Here is a 14,971-nt window from a genome sequence, read left to right as displayed (position 1 = left end):
AGAAGATTAAGGTTTTATACCTGGTATCCTGGTTTACTTATTGGGAAAATTACTTCACTGAGCTTATTTCTTAAGTATAAAGTGGACATATTTATGATTTCTTCACAGTGTTACTGTAAGCACAAATGAGGTAAATGTGAAATTATTTTTCATAATCTGTAGTGCAATATAAAATTGTAAAAGTGATGTGGCAGTGATGTCTGACTTCTAATTTCACAAGGGGGAAGGAGAATCAAGACCAATTAATTGTCTAAGGCTGATTCCTACGAGGCAAAGATCAGACATGCCTCCTTCCTCCAGCCTTTTTACTAATTCTGACATCAACAATCCCTGCAATGACACTCTTCCCTTCTCTGCTACATTCAGTAACTCATTGCAATGGCCACACAGAACTCATAGACCATACTTAAGATTATGTGGTGTATTAGGGAAGTAATAGGCCACAACTCAGGATCGGGATCAACTTAGAAGTAACAGAAAGAAACAAGTCAGAATACAGTTCTTAATCAGCTCAGCTTCTTGTAGTCCTCTGCTGATGGGCCCTGCTTGGAGAGTTCTTGGACAAGTGTTACAACTCTCAGCTCTGTGGGACTGTGAGTCTAGCTCCATCAAGTGCCTAGAGGCACCCCACTCCACCAGCAGGTCTCCTGCCCAAAGGCACTCAGCTTTCATGCCCTGTGGGCCGGGAAGCCCACTGCACCATCTTCTGTCTGTCTCCTGGTTCTGTTGTCTCTGCTGCTGCCATTTCTCTGCCACTGCTCACCATTGTTTCTTTGTGTCTTCCCTGTTACAGCTTTCTTTCTCTCTGTCTCCTGGGTCTGAGAGATTCCCAGCATGGGTACCCTGAGTCCAAAGGATGCACTTCTCTCCATCACCTCTTCTTTGTGGTAGTGAGTTCTCCCCTCTTCTCTGGAGTTGGCTCTCTTTTAAGTCTAGCAGGATAGTGAAACTGAACAATCCCATCTTTGTGTTTCATACACCTTATTTGCATAGTCCTATTCCCAAAGAGTGCCATACACCTTATTTACATGATTAGGAACTGTCCAATCCCCTTGGTGATCCATAAGCACTTTATTTGCATAGTTCCATCCAATCATTTGGTGGGAGTTTCAAGGACTGTAGGCCATAATATGTAATTCACTGCACTGTAAAAATGTAAGGGATGTTAAGAAAATCTAAAAAAAAAGGGGGAGGTGATGGTGGAATTTACTGGTTCATTTTTCAAAGGTAGGAGGGCACAAGCATCTATAAATAAGCTTCTTTAGAGACTTGTGCTCATAAACAATTTATAGAGAGGCATTTATATTGTATACACATGTGTGAATATTATCAGATATTTTCTATGATGACTACAGATGTTCAATGAATGTGATTAATAGACATGTAACAATAAATGATTAAGCTTTTAATTACATTATTTGTTATTTAATCCTTGCTCCATGCAGAAAGAAAACACTGTTAATGCAAAAAAGTAAAATTTTCAATTTTCAAAATGACTTCACAGCCTAAGTTGTAAAGTAAGGACATACTACCACTCATTTGTGTCTCTGGTCCTTGGCCTCCTGTATAATTTTCTGCAGGCTGGTTCAGGAATGGATGACAAGTCCCTTTAATTCTAAACTGTTCTGAAGAGTCTAGCTGCCTGGAGGATGGGCTTTGGATAGTATTCTCTCTCCAAAATCTGGGACCTAAGGAAAAGTGCCACTTTAGATAGTGAGAAAGGAAAAAAGAAATGCATTTATTTTGCTATATTTACTAGTCTTCAGCTAAGTTCCCTCCATAATTGCCCTCAATTTCCTCACTTGTATAACAAAACTCTGGTGGTGTAGTGCCTAAAGCATTTGACTACTAACCAGAAGGCTAGCAGTTCAAACCTACCAGCCACTCCTTGGAAGAAAGGTTGGTCAATCTACCTCTGTAGTGATACCGCCTTGGAAATCCAAGGAGGGGTCGCTGTGAGTTGGGTCTGACTCCATGGCAGTGGGTTTGGTTTTTTTGCTTTGGTATAACAAAACAAGCACTACTGACCGCAATATGAGCAAGTATGTCAAGAGAGCAAAAACCAAGAAGGACACAACTTTGAAATCTCCACAATCAATATTATTATTATTTAAATAGGAAAAATCATAAAATGACTTTTTTTCTTATTTCTCAGAAATACTGCTCTCTGAGAACAACTTTCAGTTGAGGATCAAAGAAGCCAGCATCATATGAAATGGTTTTCTGAGATGATGTGAAGATTTTTCTCTCGTAAGCTTGTGTGCATAGTACGTAATGCTGAAGAAATTGCAGGAAAAGTAAAACAAGGAGCATGGCTTTTCCTGGTAGAGTTAAGTTCCCTAGGGCATACAATGAGCTATTTCATTTCCTGAGGCTATTGAACTAGCTTTTGGGACTTATCAACAGGAAACAAACCATGAGCCCTGTAACAGCAGGAAGTGTGAGATGTGTGATTGGGAGCATTAGTTTGGGGACACATGCAGATTATAAACTGAGCAAAACAGCTAAGTAGGTTGTCTCAGGGTGGACCTTGACATTTAGGAGTCAAATGCTTTGTAGAGAGAGTCTTACTGTTTTTGAAGAAAGCAAGAAGAAGTGTAATATAATTTAAAATGTACATGACTTTTTTACAAAGTTGATTTTATGACTAGCATGTTAAGATCCAATAATATTTCTCCTTCTTATTCTCTCAGAAACATTATTCTAACATTTTCATTTTTATACATTTAAAGTGCCTTAAACTTTTTAAAATTTGTAGGGAACTTTTGCTCCCCTTTTTCTCTTTTTAAATCTTAGAATTCAATGAGATGAGTCAAAGATAGTCTATTTATTATTGGTGGAACTAGGGTATAAAACTGGTTATCTCAGCACTAAGGCACAATCTCTTACCACAAACAAACAAAACTCACTCCCGTGGAGTCAGATCTGACTCATAGCAACCCCTCCTTGGGTTTCCAAGGCAGTTTCAATATGGAAGTAGATTGCCCAATCTTTCTTCCAAGGAGTGGCTGGTGGGTTTGAACCGCCAGCCTGCTGGTTAGCTGTCAAGTGCCTTAGGCACTATATACTACCAGAGTGTGGCAGAAACGGTTTGCACTAGACTACTAAACTAAATGTTTGTAGCTCAAACCCACCCAGTGACACTATGGAAGAAAGACATGGTGATCTGCTTCTACAAAGATTATAGTCAAGAAATCCTATAGAGCAATTCCATTCTGTAGCGTACAGCGTTGCCATGAATTGGAATCAACTTGATGGTAGTGTTTGTTTTTTATCTAGGGCCAAAAGCAATCTGCTGAGAAAAAAATCTCTCACCCATAATATCTGTTTGGAAAGCAGGAAATTTGTAGGCACTTATGCCAGCTGGGTTGCAGATAAAATTCTGATTTGTAAATACTACATCACATACTGGTGGGATGACATCACCTGGAGGATGTTTGCCTTTTGCTTCATTGTACTTTTTCTAAGAAGAATTATAAATGCTTCCTATCCTTTCTCTAAATATAGCTCTGTGACAATGCTTTGAGGAATCTTGAAGACAAACATTCTTTACTGAAGAAAATGGCTATTGTTTCTGCTCTACTCCAGGTTGTTATATTCAGCTGCCAGCTGCCAGCTGTGGAAACCACGCACAGGAGACAGTTTATACTATGCTTACTTTGCTCTTCTCCTTTTCCAGGTTCAGCGAAAACTGGAAAGATTCCCTTTTATTGTAGTTCCCATCATTTAAACTCCAGGTCAAGGGTAAATAATGAAAAAAAAAATACGTTCTCCTCCTCCTTAAAGGACTCTGTCCTTTAGAGATAAATGACCTTTTACAAAAGACTTCTAGGCTCACTTAAATGATTTCCACTGCCTTAGTGAATTAGGTTTTATTTCACTTTATTTAAATGGTTTCTTTATTGTAAAGTGGGAAAGATGAAAATTTAACGTATCTCGATTACTCTCATTGTGAAATGGAGGATAAAATTATATTGATGTTTTATTGAGAAGCTGCTTCATGCTAAGGTGTTATTTCAAGAATTTTAAGTGACAGAAAAGTGCAATAATAATAATTAGTAAAATTTTCCTCTCTGGGTGGCACAAATACTTATGTGCTTGATTGCTAAATGAAAGGTTGGTGGTTCTAACCCAACCAGAGAAACCTTGGGAGACAGGCCTGGTGATCTGCTTCCAAATGGTCACAGCCTTAACAGGAATGGATTACCCACTAAACCAGTGCATACTGTGCTGTACTGGTCAATCTGCCCCTGGTCGACTTGAACACTCTGTGGAGCAGTTATACTGTGCACACATGGGGTCACCATGAATCAGGAACAATTTGACAGAGACTAACAACAACATAGATCACAAAGTACTTTTGTGCACACTGTCTCTTGGGAACAAGAAAATCTACTTCAAGTAGGCTACAAACCTAGTGCAAAGATTTTTTATAGACTATAGATTTATTTAAGGAGGATTCATTAATGTTAAAACAGATATTCTCTCCAGAGAGTTGCTAAAATATGACATGTAAATTTTATCTTCGCAATATTACTTAACATGAGCAGGAAAAGGAGTCATTTTTACCTGTAATGCACAAATAATATTGATGCCTGGAGGGGAGTGGTGATTTATTCCAGATAAAAATAACAAACACTGATATAGTGTTTGTTTGAAGCTCCTATTCGCATCAATTTGCATGTATTAATGATGTGATCCTCAAATTGTTTTTTGAGATACACACTGCTATCGAGTCGATTCTGACTCATAGTGACCCCCGTTGGGTTTTCCTAGGTGGTAAATCTTTACAGAAGTAGATTGCCCCATCTTCCTTTCACAGAGCTGTTGGTGAGTTTGAACCACTAACCTCCCGCTTAGCAATCAAATGCCTTAGGCACTGTGCCACCAGATCTCCTTATATTTTGAGATAAGCCCTGTAATTATTTTACAGTCAGGGATTAATAACATGCCAACTCATGTTGTAAGTAACAGAACTAATATGTGAACCCATATTGCCTCTTATCAGAGTTTGTGCTCTTAACCGCTACACAAATTGCCACCAAAAGAATCAGGAAAAGAATAACTACTTAAACCTAGGTTTCCAAAATGCTAGATGTTTCCAGTAGATTTTTCTAAGCAGTGTTCAGAGGAACTATCTATGGATCATTTTCAGGGCCACAGTTTTGGAGGCAGGATTGGTGAGTGGATCAATGAACTTCCACCTCATTTTAACCTTAGAAATCTCATTTTTTTGTGATTTGTCTAATGGGCTTCAGAGTACACTTTACTGTCATGAAAATATTCAAATAACTTTGTTTTAAAGTTTGTAAACCATTGACTTAGGCCAGCGGTTCTCAAAGTTTATTGTGTCTGTGAAACTCCTGGTATGTGTCTTAAAAATTCAATGTCCTAGGAATTATTCCAAAGGATTCTGAGTCAGTAGATCTGGACTGGAGCCCAGGAAGATGCACTTTTAACATGTTCCTTAAATGAATTCTAATGTATTTTGAGAAAGTGAAAATAGGAAAAATTGGAAAGTAAAATAGGCTTCTGAAAAGAAGTATTCTTTACCAAAGTTATTCAGTCATTGCATTTTTTTCCATGAAATACTTGTAGTTAGCATAATCATGATTGTTATTACTATGATTGTCATTTTAAAATGTCCCACCTCCCTGAGACAGACCCTGGTTTTATCTCTACACAAGTCTCTCTAGACTCTTCAAACTTCTTCACCCTCTGTAATAAAATATATGTGGAGAATGAGATGAAAGCTACAACTAGACAAAACTCCATGAAGCTTTTTCCATTCTCTTAGTAAAGGTCCTCATGACCAGATCTAGAGAGAATTTAGAATTAAGTTTCCTCTACATTCCACCTACTAAGGACAGTTTTGTTGCTGGACAAACTCCCAGAGGTTAAAAAGAGGTAGGCTGCAGATAAGGCTGTTTTTTTTTTCTTTCTTTATTTTATTTTATTTTATGAGTTTGTTTTACATTCAGCGTTATGTGTACGTGTAGTTTCACTCCCCGTTTACCATCCCCAACCCAAACCCAGTCTCCTCCCCTCCCTGCCCAGTAACCTTCCCCTGGTGCCCCTCACAGTTATGCACTCCTGTCTGTCCTGCATTACCTCCATGTGAATGTTGCTCCTCTGGTGCCCCGTGGTCTATTGCTCCAAGAGATGTATTTCCATAGAGTATGTGGATGCGACCACCTGGGTTGAGTTGTTTGCATGTACATCTTGTTAAGTACTCAGCTGAGAGCCCGCCCCTGGGAGTGAGCTTTATTCCAGAAGCAGAATGCATTCCAGGGCCATAGTATTGGGGGTCTGAACAAACTTCATCCAACCAGTAATTCTGGTCATTATTGAGTTTTTGGATTTTGTTCCTGTTTTTCCTCCCACTCTATCCAGGATTTCCAGATTTGATCCTTTCCTGAGTGGTTGGCATTAGTAGCTGGGCACTATCTAGTTCTTCTGGTCTCGGAGGCCATGATGTCCTAGGGCTGATTGCTTCCAAATGCCCTTGTTTTTTTTTGCACTCTTCTTCGCTTCCGACACTAGGAGACCATTAGGTGCATCTTAGATGGCTGCTTGAAAGCTTTTAAGACCCCAGTTGCTACTTACCAGTGTAGGATGAGGAACAAGGCTTTTGTGTATTTTGTTGTGCCAGTTGAGTCTGTGACCAGTATTATGGTCCTGAAACGGTAGGTCCTGAAATGGTAGATCTGTTGGATCTTTCTCCCATAGTGACTGGGTGTCTGTGAGGGATTGCTCTGTGTCTGTCTTCTGTTGTTTCTGTAAGGATTGCAGGTATTTTGTGTCAGTGGTATCTGTGCAAGATTAGCCTGCACTGAATCTATCCTTGGTTAGAGTGTATTTCTGTTCCCTGACCCCCATCTGGTCCTATCAGGTGTTTAAGTGTTTATCTGTAGCCTGGTGTTTGGTGGTAATGGTAATGGAGTATTGTGGGCACACTGGTTGGTATTAGCATCTGTCATCTATCTCCTATGTGCACAATTCAGTGTCCTTCCTTTTCCTAATGTTATCATAGTGGTTCCAGACTCTTTCCATATATCGTTCCCCTTACCCATGTCAGTGTGTGGGCCCCAACTATCCCAAAATTAATCCTTCCCCTTCCCTCCTCACCCCAGTAATGTACAAAGTGAGTTCCCTTTCCCAAGCAAACCCTTTGTCTTTTTACAGTAATTGACTTATTTCACTCAGTATAATGTCCTCCAGGCTCATCCATGTTGTGAGATGATTCCCATATCCCTCATTGTTATTTAATGTAGCATAGTACTCCATTGTGTGCATGTACCATAATTTAGTTATCCACTCATCCGTTGATGACATTTGGGTTGTTTCCATCTCTTTGCTATAGTGAATTGTGCTTCGATGAACATAGGTGTACATATGTCTGTTCAAGTGCTATCTCTCACCTCTTTGGGATATATTCCTAGTAATGAAATTGCTGGGTCAAATGGTATTTCTATTTTCAGTTTTTTAAGGAAATGTCATACCATATGCCACAGTGGTTGTACCATTTTACAATCCCACCAGGGGTACACAAGGGTTCCAATCTCTCCGCAACCTTGCCAGCATTTGTTATTTTCTGACCTGTTGAACTTTGCTATTATTGCTGAAGTGAGATGATATTTCATCATTGTTTTGATTTGCATCTCTCTAATGACTAATAATCTCAAGCAGTTTCTCATGTGTTTGTTGGCCGCCAGTATATCATCTTTGGTGAAGTGTCTGTTCAAGTCTTTTGCCCATTTGTGAACTGGGTTATTTGTCTTTTTGGTGTTGAGGTGTTGAAGTTTTCTATAGATTTTGGAAATAAGTCCTTTATTAGATATGTTGTAGGCAAATATTTTCTCCCAATCTGTAGGTTCTCTTTCTACCCTTTTGACGAAGTCTTTCAATGCACAAAGGAATTTAATTTTTAAAGGTCTTAGTCATCTAGGTTCCCTTCTACCTCCTGTGCATTCTGGGTTATGCTTGATAGTCTATTTATGCCATGAATTAGGGTCCCCAGATTTGGCCCTATTTTATCTTTGTTGAATTTTATAGTTTTGGGTTTTACACTTAAGTTTTTGATCCAACTTGAATTTGTTTTCGTATATATAGTGAAATATGGGTCTTGCTTCATTTTTCTGCAAGTGGATATCCAGTTTTGCCAGCACCATTTGTTAAAGAGGCTGTCTTTTCCTCCATTTAGTGGGTTTTGGACCTTTGTCAAAGTTCAGCTGTCCATATAGGTGGGTGGATATATTTCTGGACTTTCGATTCTGTTCCATTGGTCTATTTGTCTATCATTGTACCAGTACCATGCTGTTTTGACTACTGTGGCTGTATAGTTCTTAAGATCTGGGAGTGTGAGACCTCTTACTTTGTTCTTCTTCTTCAGAAGTGCTCTGCTTGTCTGAAATCTCTTTCCTCTCCATATGAAGTTAGTAATTGGTTTTTCCATGTCCTTAAAAAATTTTGTTGGAATCTGGATTAGGATTGAGTTAAATGCATAGATTGCTTTATGTAGTATTGACATTATCACAATATTAAGTCTACCTATCCATGAGCAAGGTAGGTTCTTCCATTTATGTAGTGCCCTTGTTGTCTCTTACAGCAGTGTTTTATAGTTTTATTTGTATAGGTCTTTTGTGTCTCTGATAAGGTTTATTCCTTATATGTTTTATCTTTTGTAGCTACTGTAAATGGTATTGTTTCCCTTATTTCTGTATCAGAGGACTCTTTGTTGGTGTAGAGGAATCCAAATGATTTTTGTATGTTGACTTTGTATCCTGCCACTTTTCTGAACCTCTCTGTTAGTTCCAATAGTTTTTGTTTTTTATTGAATCCCTTGGGTTTTCTATGTACAGGATCATATCATTTGCAAACAGAGATAGTTTTACTTCCTCTTTGCCAGTGTGTATGTCTTTTATTTCTCCTTCTTGCCTTATTGCTCTGGCAAGGCCTTCCAATACAATGCTAAATAGAAGTGGTGATAGAGGGCATCCCTGTCTGGTTCCCATTCATAAGGGGATGCCTTGAGCCTTTCTCCATCATAATGATGTTGGTCATTGGCTTTGCCTATATGCCTTTTATTATGTTGAGGAATTTCCCTTCTATCTCTATTTTTCTAAGAGTTCTGAACAGGAATCGGTGCTGGATTTTATCAACTGCCTTTTCTGCATTGATTGATATAATCATGTGGTTCTTTTCTTTTGTTTTGTTTATGTGGTGATTACATTGATTGTTCTGGAATAGCTTGAGTAGAATAGATATCAATTCTTCTCTGAATATTTGGTAAAATTCTCCAGTGAAGCCATCAAGGCCAGGACTTTTGTTTGTAGGAAGTTTTTTTATGACTGCTCAATTTCTTCTTTTGTTTTAGATCTATTCAAGTATTCTATCTCTGAGTGGGATAGTTTAGGTAGGTCTTGTGATTCTAGAAACTTGTTAATCTCTTCTAGATTATCAAATCTGTTGGAGTACAGTTTTTCATATTATTCTGTCAGTATCTTTTCTATTTCAGTTCTGTTGTGATGACACCCATAGAATGCACTATTCTAAAGATGTAGAGACAAGAATTCACTCCAAGGTAACCATAGAGAAAATTAACAGTCCCCCTAAGCAAACTCAGAAGGAAGGAAACATATAGGTTTAACAAGCACAAAACCAACAATAAGGAAGAAAAGGGAGGAAGCATTAGACAATAAATCAAACTCAGTAGAGAAAAGTTTATAGACCAAGGAAATACCAACAACATGACAAACAACAGAATGACAACAATCAATTCATATCTGTCACTAATTACACTCAATGTGAATGAGACAAATGCACCAATCAAGAGAAAGAGAGTGGCAGACTAAATAAGAAAAGAAGACCCATTGATATGCTGCCTGCAAGAGACCCACCTTAGACACAAAGATAAAAACAAATCAAGAGTTAAGGGATGGAAAAAAAAAATATATATCAAGCCAACAGAAGTAAAAAAAGAGCAGGAGTGGCTATATTAATTTCTGATAAAATAGACATTAAGGTGAAAAACATAATAAGAGACAAAGAAGGACATTATATGATGCTGAAAGGGTCAATTGACAAAGAAGACATTATGATAATAAATATTTATGCACCCAATGTAAGTGCTCCTAACTACGTGAAGCAAATATTAACTGAATTAAAAGGAACAATAGACAAGTCTACAATAGGTAGGAGACTTCACCACACCACTTTCAAAGAGGGACAGGTCAACTGGAAAAAAAAAAAAAAAACTCAGCAAAGATACAGAAGAGCTCAACAATACAATCAACCAACTCAACCTCATAGACACATACAGAGCATTCCAACCAACAATTCACAGTTCACATTCTTCTCCAGTGCACATGGATCTTTCTCCAGAATAGATCATATGTTAGGACATAAAACAAGCCTCAATAAATTCAAAAGCATTGAAATACTACAAAGCATCTTCTCAGCGCACAATGCTATAAAGTTAGAAATCAATAATAGGAAGATCAAGGAAAAGACATCAAACATGTGGAAGCTGAACAATTCCCTGCTCAAAACTACTAGGTAATAGAACAAATAAAAACTGAAATAAAAAAATTCCTAGAAATAAACAAGAATGAAGATACATCATACCAAAACCTATGGGACATAGTGAAAGTAGTACTGAGAGGAACAAAAAATGTATATATCAAAAAAGAGGAAAGAAACAAAATCAACACTCTAACTTATCAACTCCAACAACTAGAAAAAGAACAAGAAAAGAATCCTACAGTATCTATTGTTGTTGTTATGTGCAGTCGAGTCAGACTGACTCATAGTGACCCCTCCTTGGGTTTCCAAGGCAGTATCACTACGGAAGTAGATTGCCCCATGTTCCTTCTGAGGAGTGGCTGGTGGGTTTGAACCACCAGCCTTCTGGTAAGGAAATAATATAAAAAAGATCAGAGCAGAAATAAATGAAACAGAAAACAAACAAACAAATAAAAAAATATAGAGAAGATCCAAATCATGAGAATTGTAAATGAAAAAGGTGTCATCAGGTAAGGCTTTTTCTCAGCTTAACCAGTGGTGAAGAGGGTTTTCATGACAGTTCATCTGTTTGTTTATATCTAAGAAGCAGAGTGCTCCCTAAATTTGCTATTGGGCTTAATTATTATGCAGCAAACAACAGTTACGCATATCAAGTAAACCATCAGATTAGCTTGGTGTTATTTGTTGTGTTTTATCACAGATATAAACTCGTACACAGATGCTTAATTATCAGTCTATTGATGATGGAAAGGCCAGCCATCTGTCTAGGTTAGGTAATACTACCTCAAATTTTCTTAGCACCTGTGCATATCTCCAATATTACGACAAGGTTGTATTATATTTACATGCTTCTATCTTTGTTTGTATGATAAACTCAAAGAAAGGTTCAGTATTTCTTTGTTCCCAAGGACTGTTAGAGTTCTGGATACAGAGGGTATCTGTTGGACGAACATACTTAAAAGTTAAATTGCTAGAATGTTAACTTAGAGTTCAGAGATTGAGCTCTTTGATTATTGACAGGTGGAGATAGCCTGTGCAAGGAAGAAAACTTACATTGTCCATTATTGAGGATAAAGTGATACTGGTGGCCTGACTATTCCACTTACATGAAGTGTAGTAGTTCACCTCTCCAGCAGAATTTTGCAATTCTAAAAAGGGTGTCATCTGACAAGCTGAAGTAGGAAGCTTGGCTTCCTTCCAACTTCAAAATCTGTACCTCTGTCCTCCCACTCACTTTTTATCAGTCTGATAACATACTGGAAGCTTAGAGAAATTCAAGAAAGATCTGGCAGACAGTGAGTTTGAAAGACCACATTTATTTATTTATTTATTGAAAAATACTGGTTATTAAAAATAAAAGGAACAATAGACAACTCTACAATAGTGGTAGGAGACTTTAGCACAGCACTTTCAAAGAGGGACAGGTCAACTGGAAAAAAAAAACTCAGCAAAGATACAGAAGAGCTCAACAATACAATCAAGCTAGAACCATACCATTTCTGCAATGACTTACAGATTTCTGTGTGGAGATTATGGCTACTCCAGACAAACACATACACAAAATGTCAAATGGGAATTATAATTATTATTTTTTTCAGTTTGTTCTTCACTTTTCAGTGTTTTGTCCCTGGTACCTCTAAATCAGTTTTATTCTTAGCAATTGGAGTTACGTCAAATAAAAGTTTGGAGGACATTAAAGAATTTTTCCAAGTATAAATTCAAAACTCAGTTAGTTTTCATAGCCCACACATTGGTTTACTTTGTCATTTGCTCTGTGGTTTTTGGTGGCAGGTTTTCCAATGGCCTCTTCTATGAGTTGGGTCTAACTTCATGGCACGTAACAACAACAACAACAACTTCCAAAAAGGAGTATGATAGCAAGATTGCTTACAGCACAATTTTTTTTCAGATAGTGGATCACAAAGCTTACATCTCACAGATAAAATATTTCCAACTGCTGCAGTTAGCTAAAAAAAGGGCCTTCTCTTTGAGGTACCCACAGTCCTGGTTAATTGATTGGAGTTTCTGAATTGACCACCTATAGAGAAAAGTCAGTGTTATATTTGAGATTATATATATAGGGGCTACTGTGATGTTCTTATGAGTAGCTAATGAGAGGTGTGTAGTTTTCTCGCACCCCTCTCTGGTGCTTTCAGACTCCTTTTTCAATACCAGAGCTGTTTTATCTCAATAAAAAATATGTTAATATAATATCAACAAAAACACATAAAATGGCTAGGCTAATGTTGTTGTTGTTATGTGCCATCGAGTCGGCCCCAGCTCATAGTGACCCCTCCTTGGGTTTCCGAGGGGGTATCACTATGGAAGTAGTTTCCCCAACCTTCCTTCCGAGGAGTGGCTGGTGGATTTGAACCACCAGCCTTCTGGTTAGCACTCAAGTGCTTTAGGCACTATACTACCAGAGATTCCGGCTATGCTAACATAGGCTTTAAATTAGAGTTTCTTTCTTGACTCTTAATTCTCAAAATACTAGACACCTGATTCTGTTCACCCATATCTCCAGTTCTATTTGAAAAGTTTAATATGAAAATGGCTTAACAGTTACCACAAGCTCCTTTCCTTAGCACTCCTTAGTTATTAAGCGATATAAAGAAAATTTACTTGAAAAATATTCTATCTTAAATTGTTCAATCAGACGCTCAAATTTCGATATACATTTTCTAGAGGTTAATGGAAGTGGATCTGAGAAGAAGCAATATTTAGAAGGCAGAAAGCTACTCTTAATTACCTTGACTTTGATTGTAATTAGTAACCTGTGAAGCTATCATGCTTGTTAGGTTTCCTGGAGGAAATTTAACATACAAACTATAATAAGCCTTTGAATCCCTTCATGTTTCGATTTTTCTTGCAATATTTCTTTTAGACACTTACAGATCAGAGGAAGGGGAGGAGCCATCTGGCCAAAGCCAAAGTCCACTGAGTCCATCCTGAGACAGTCCAACCCAGTACTGGTGGTCCTTTTTGGTCTTCTTCATGATATCAGTTATAAAATTCTATGAGAAACAAGAGCTGAACTATGACCCAAGGGGTATCAAACAAAACAAATACTACTATAATATATAAAAGTGTAACATTTTGCCTATAAAGAAATTAATGGAAACATGGAACTAGGGGAAGAGGAGCGGGCTTAGAAAAAAAAATTACAGACTCTTTTCTCTTGGTATATGACCAGTGGTGTTTACGGAAAAATAAGTAGCTGGTATTAAAACACTCCTAAGAGATTGAGAGTCGAGCAGATAGAATACGTCAATAAAGGTAAATGCTGTACTGAACTCTCATTATCAGGGCAAGGAAACTGTCCTTGGCATCATAGAAGCACAAGGGTTATTCGTTCCCAGTACACTCCCATCCAAGAAAGAGTCTAGGAGATTCCATAAGCAACTTGCCTATAATTGTATTTTGTTAGAAGAAACTTTGCCAAATCCATAATAGTAAAATGCTTATTTTTCAGACCTATCCATTTCATGATATCTCCTCACTTTTTATGTCTTTGTTTTTCCTTCACAATTACAGATTGTTATAGGTTATTGCACTTCCCTACACCGTTTAAAGGAATAAATAAATTTCAAACATACAAAATTATAATGTATGTATTTTTTGGAATGAATTAGCATGGCACAAAATTATATTCTTCTACAATTGCCCCACCTCTTTTCTTCTTCTTCTTCTTTTTTAAACAAAGAACATAGAACTAACATAGTCTTCATAGTTTCTGGATGAGTATCTTGTTTCTTCTGATTCCCTCATTAAAAGAAAAACAAATTTATCTCATTTAAAATTTTAACAAATAGATTGTTGTGATAGAAGAATTAAGGAATCCTGCCTTGTGGCAATCAGTGCTTTCTTTCAACAATTAACTCAGTATGTTCGGAATGATAGGAGACCTAAAATATTGTTTACCATTTCTTCTTTGCTGTCTATCTGTAGAAGCTTGGAGCCCTCCTTGAAACAATACTCTTTACTCCGGTGCCAAAGTGTCCATTTTTCAAAGAAAAAATAACAGCTTTCCCCATGCTGAATCCAGTTGTCTGGACAAGGGCTGCAGTTATGGGCTTGGAATAGAAACATTTTACTTTACTATTTTCATGGTAAGAATTACAGTCATGTTTCTATTAAAAATTAACACTTGCATCACTCTTAGTGAAGCTGTACACCCTCACCCAGTGGTTCACGTGATATAACACTTAGCAATTCCAGTTTCTCTGAAGCTGAGTACAGTAAGATTTAAACTTTTTTTTTTTTTTTTAATTGTGATTTGGATGAAAGTTTACAGAGCAAATTCACTTTCCATTCAGCAGGTCACATACATTTTTTTAATGACATGGACTGCAATTTCCCACAATACAACAGTTTCCCTCTCACTTCCTCCCCATAGTTACCTCTTCCCTGTGTCTCCTGACCCCTGAGCTGTCTCCCTGTGTATACA

At 37.5% G+C, this 14,971-nt stretch overlaps 1 protein-coding gene across 1 annotated transcript in view; it reads right to left on the bottom strand.

The window, feature by feature from the left end:
- Positions 1–12,450: 12,450 nt before the first annotated feature.
- The window catches only part of CLEC9A (C-type lectin domain containing 9A), an 11,988-nt gene continuing 9,467 nt past the window's right edge, over positions 12,451–14,971 (bottom strand). The window contains 3 exon segments of the mRNA XM_007937168.2: positions 12,451–12,562; positions 13,417–13,538; positions 14,446–14,597. Coding sequence (XP_007935359.2) covers positions 12,451–12,562; positions 13,417–13,538; positions 14,446–14,597 — 386 coding nt within the window.

The sequence above is a fragment of the Orycteropus afer genome, unplaced genomic scaffold, assembly GCF_000298275.1.
Source record: "Orycteropus afer afer isolate SDZICR_OR568_19922 unplaced genomic scaffold, OryAfe1.0 scaffold00040, whole genome shotgun sequence".
Classification (NCBI taxonomy): Eukaryota; Metazoa; Chordata; class Mammalia; order Tubulidentata; family Orycteropodidae; genus Orycteropus; species Orycteropus afer.
The sequence above is the reverse complement of the archived record's forward strand: the minus strand, read 5'-3'. Positions and strand labels throughout refer to the sequence as shown.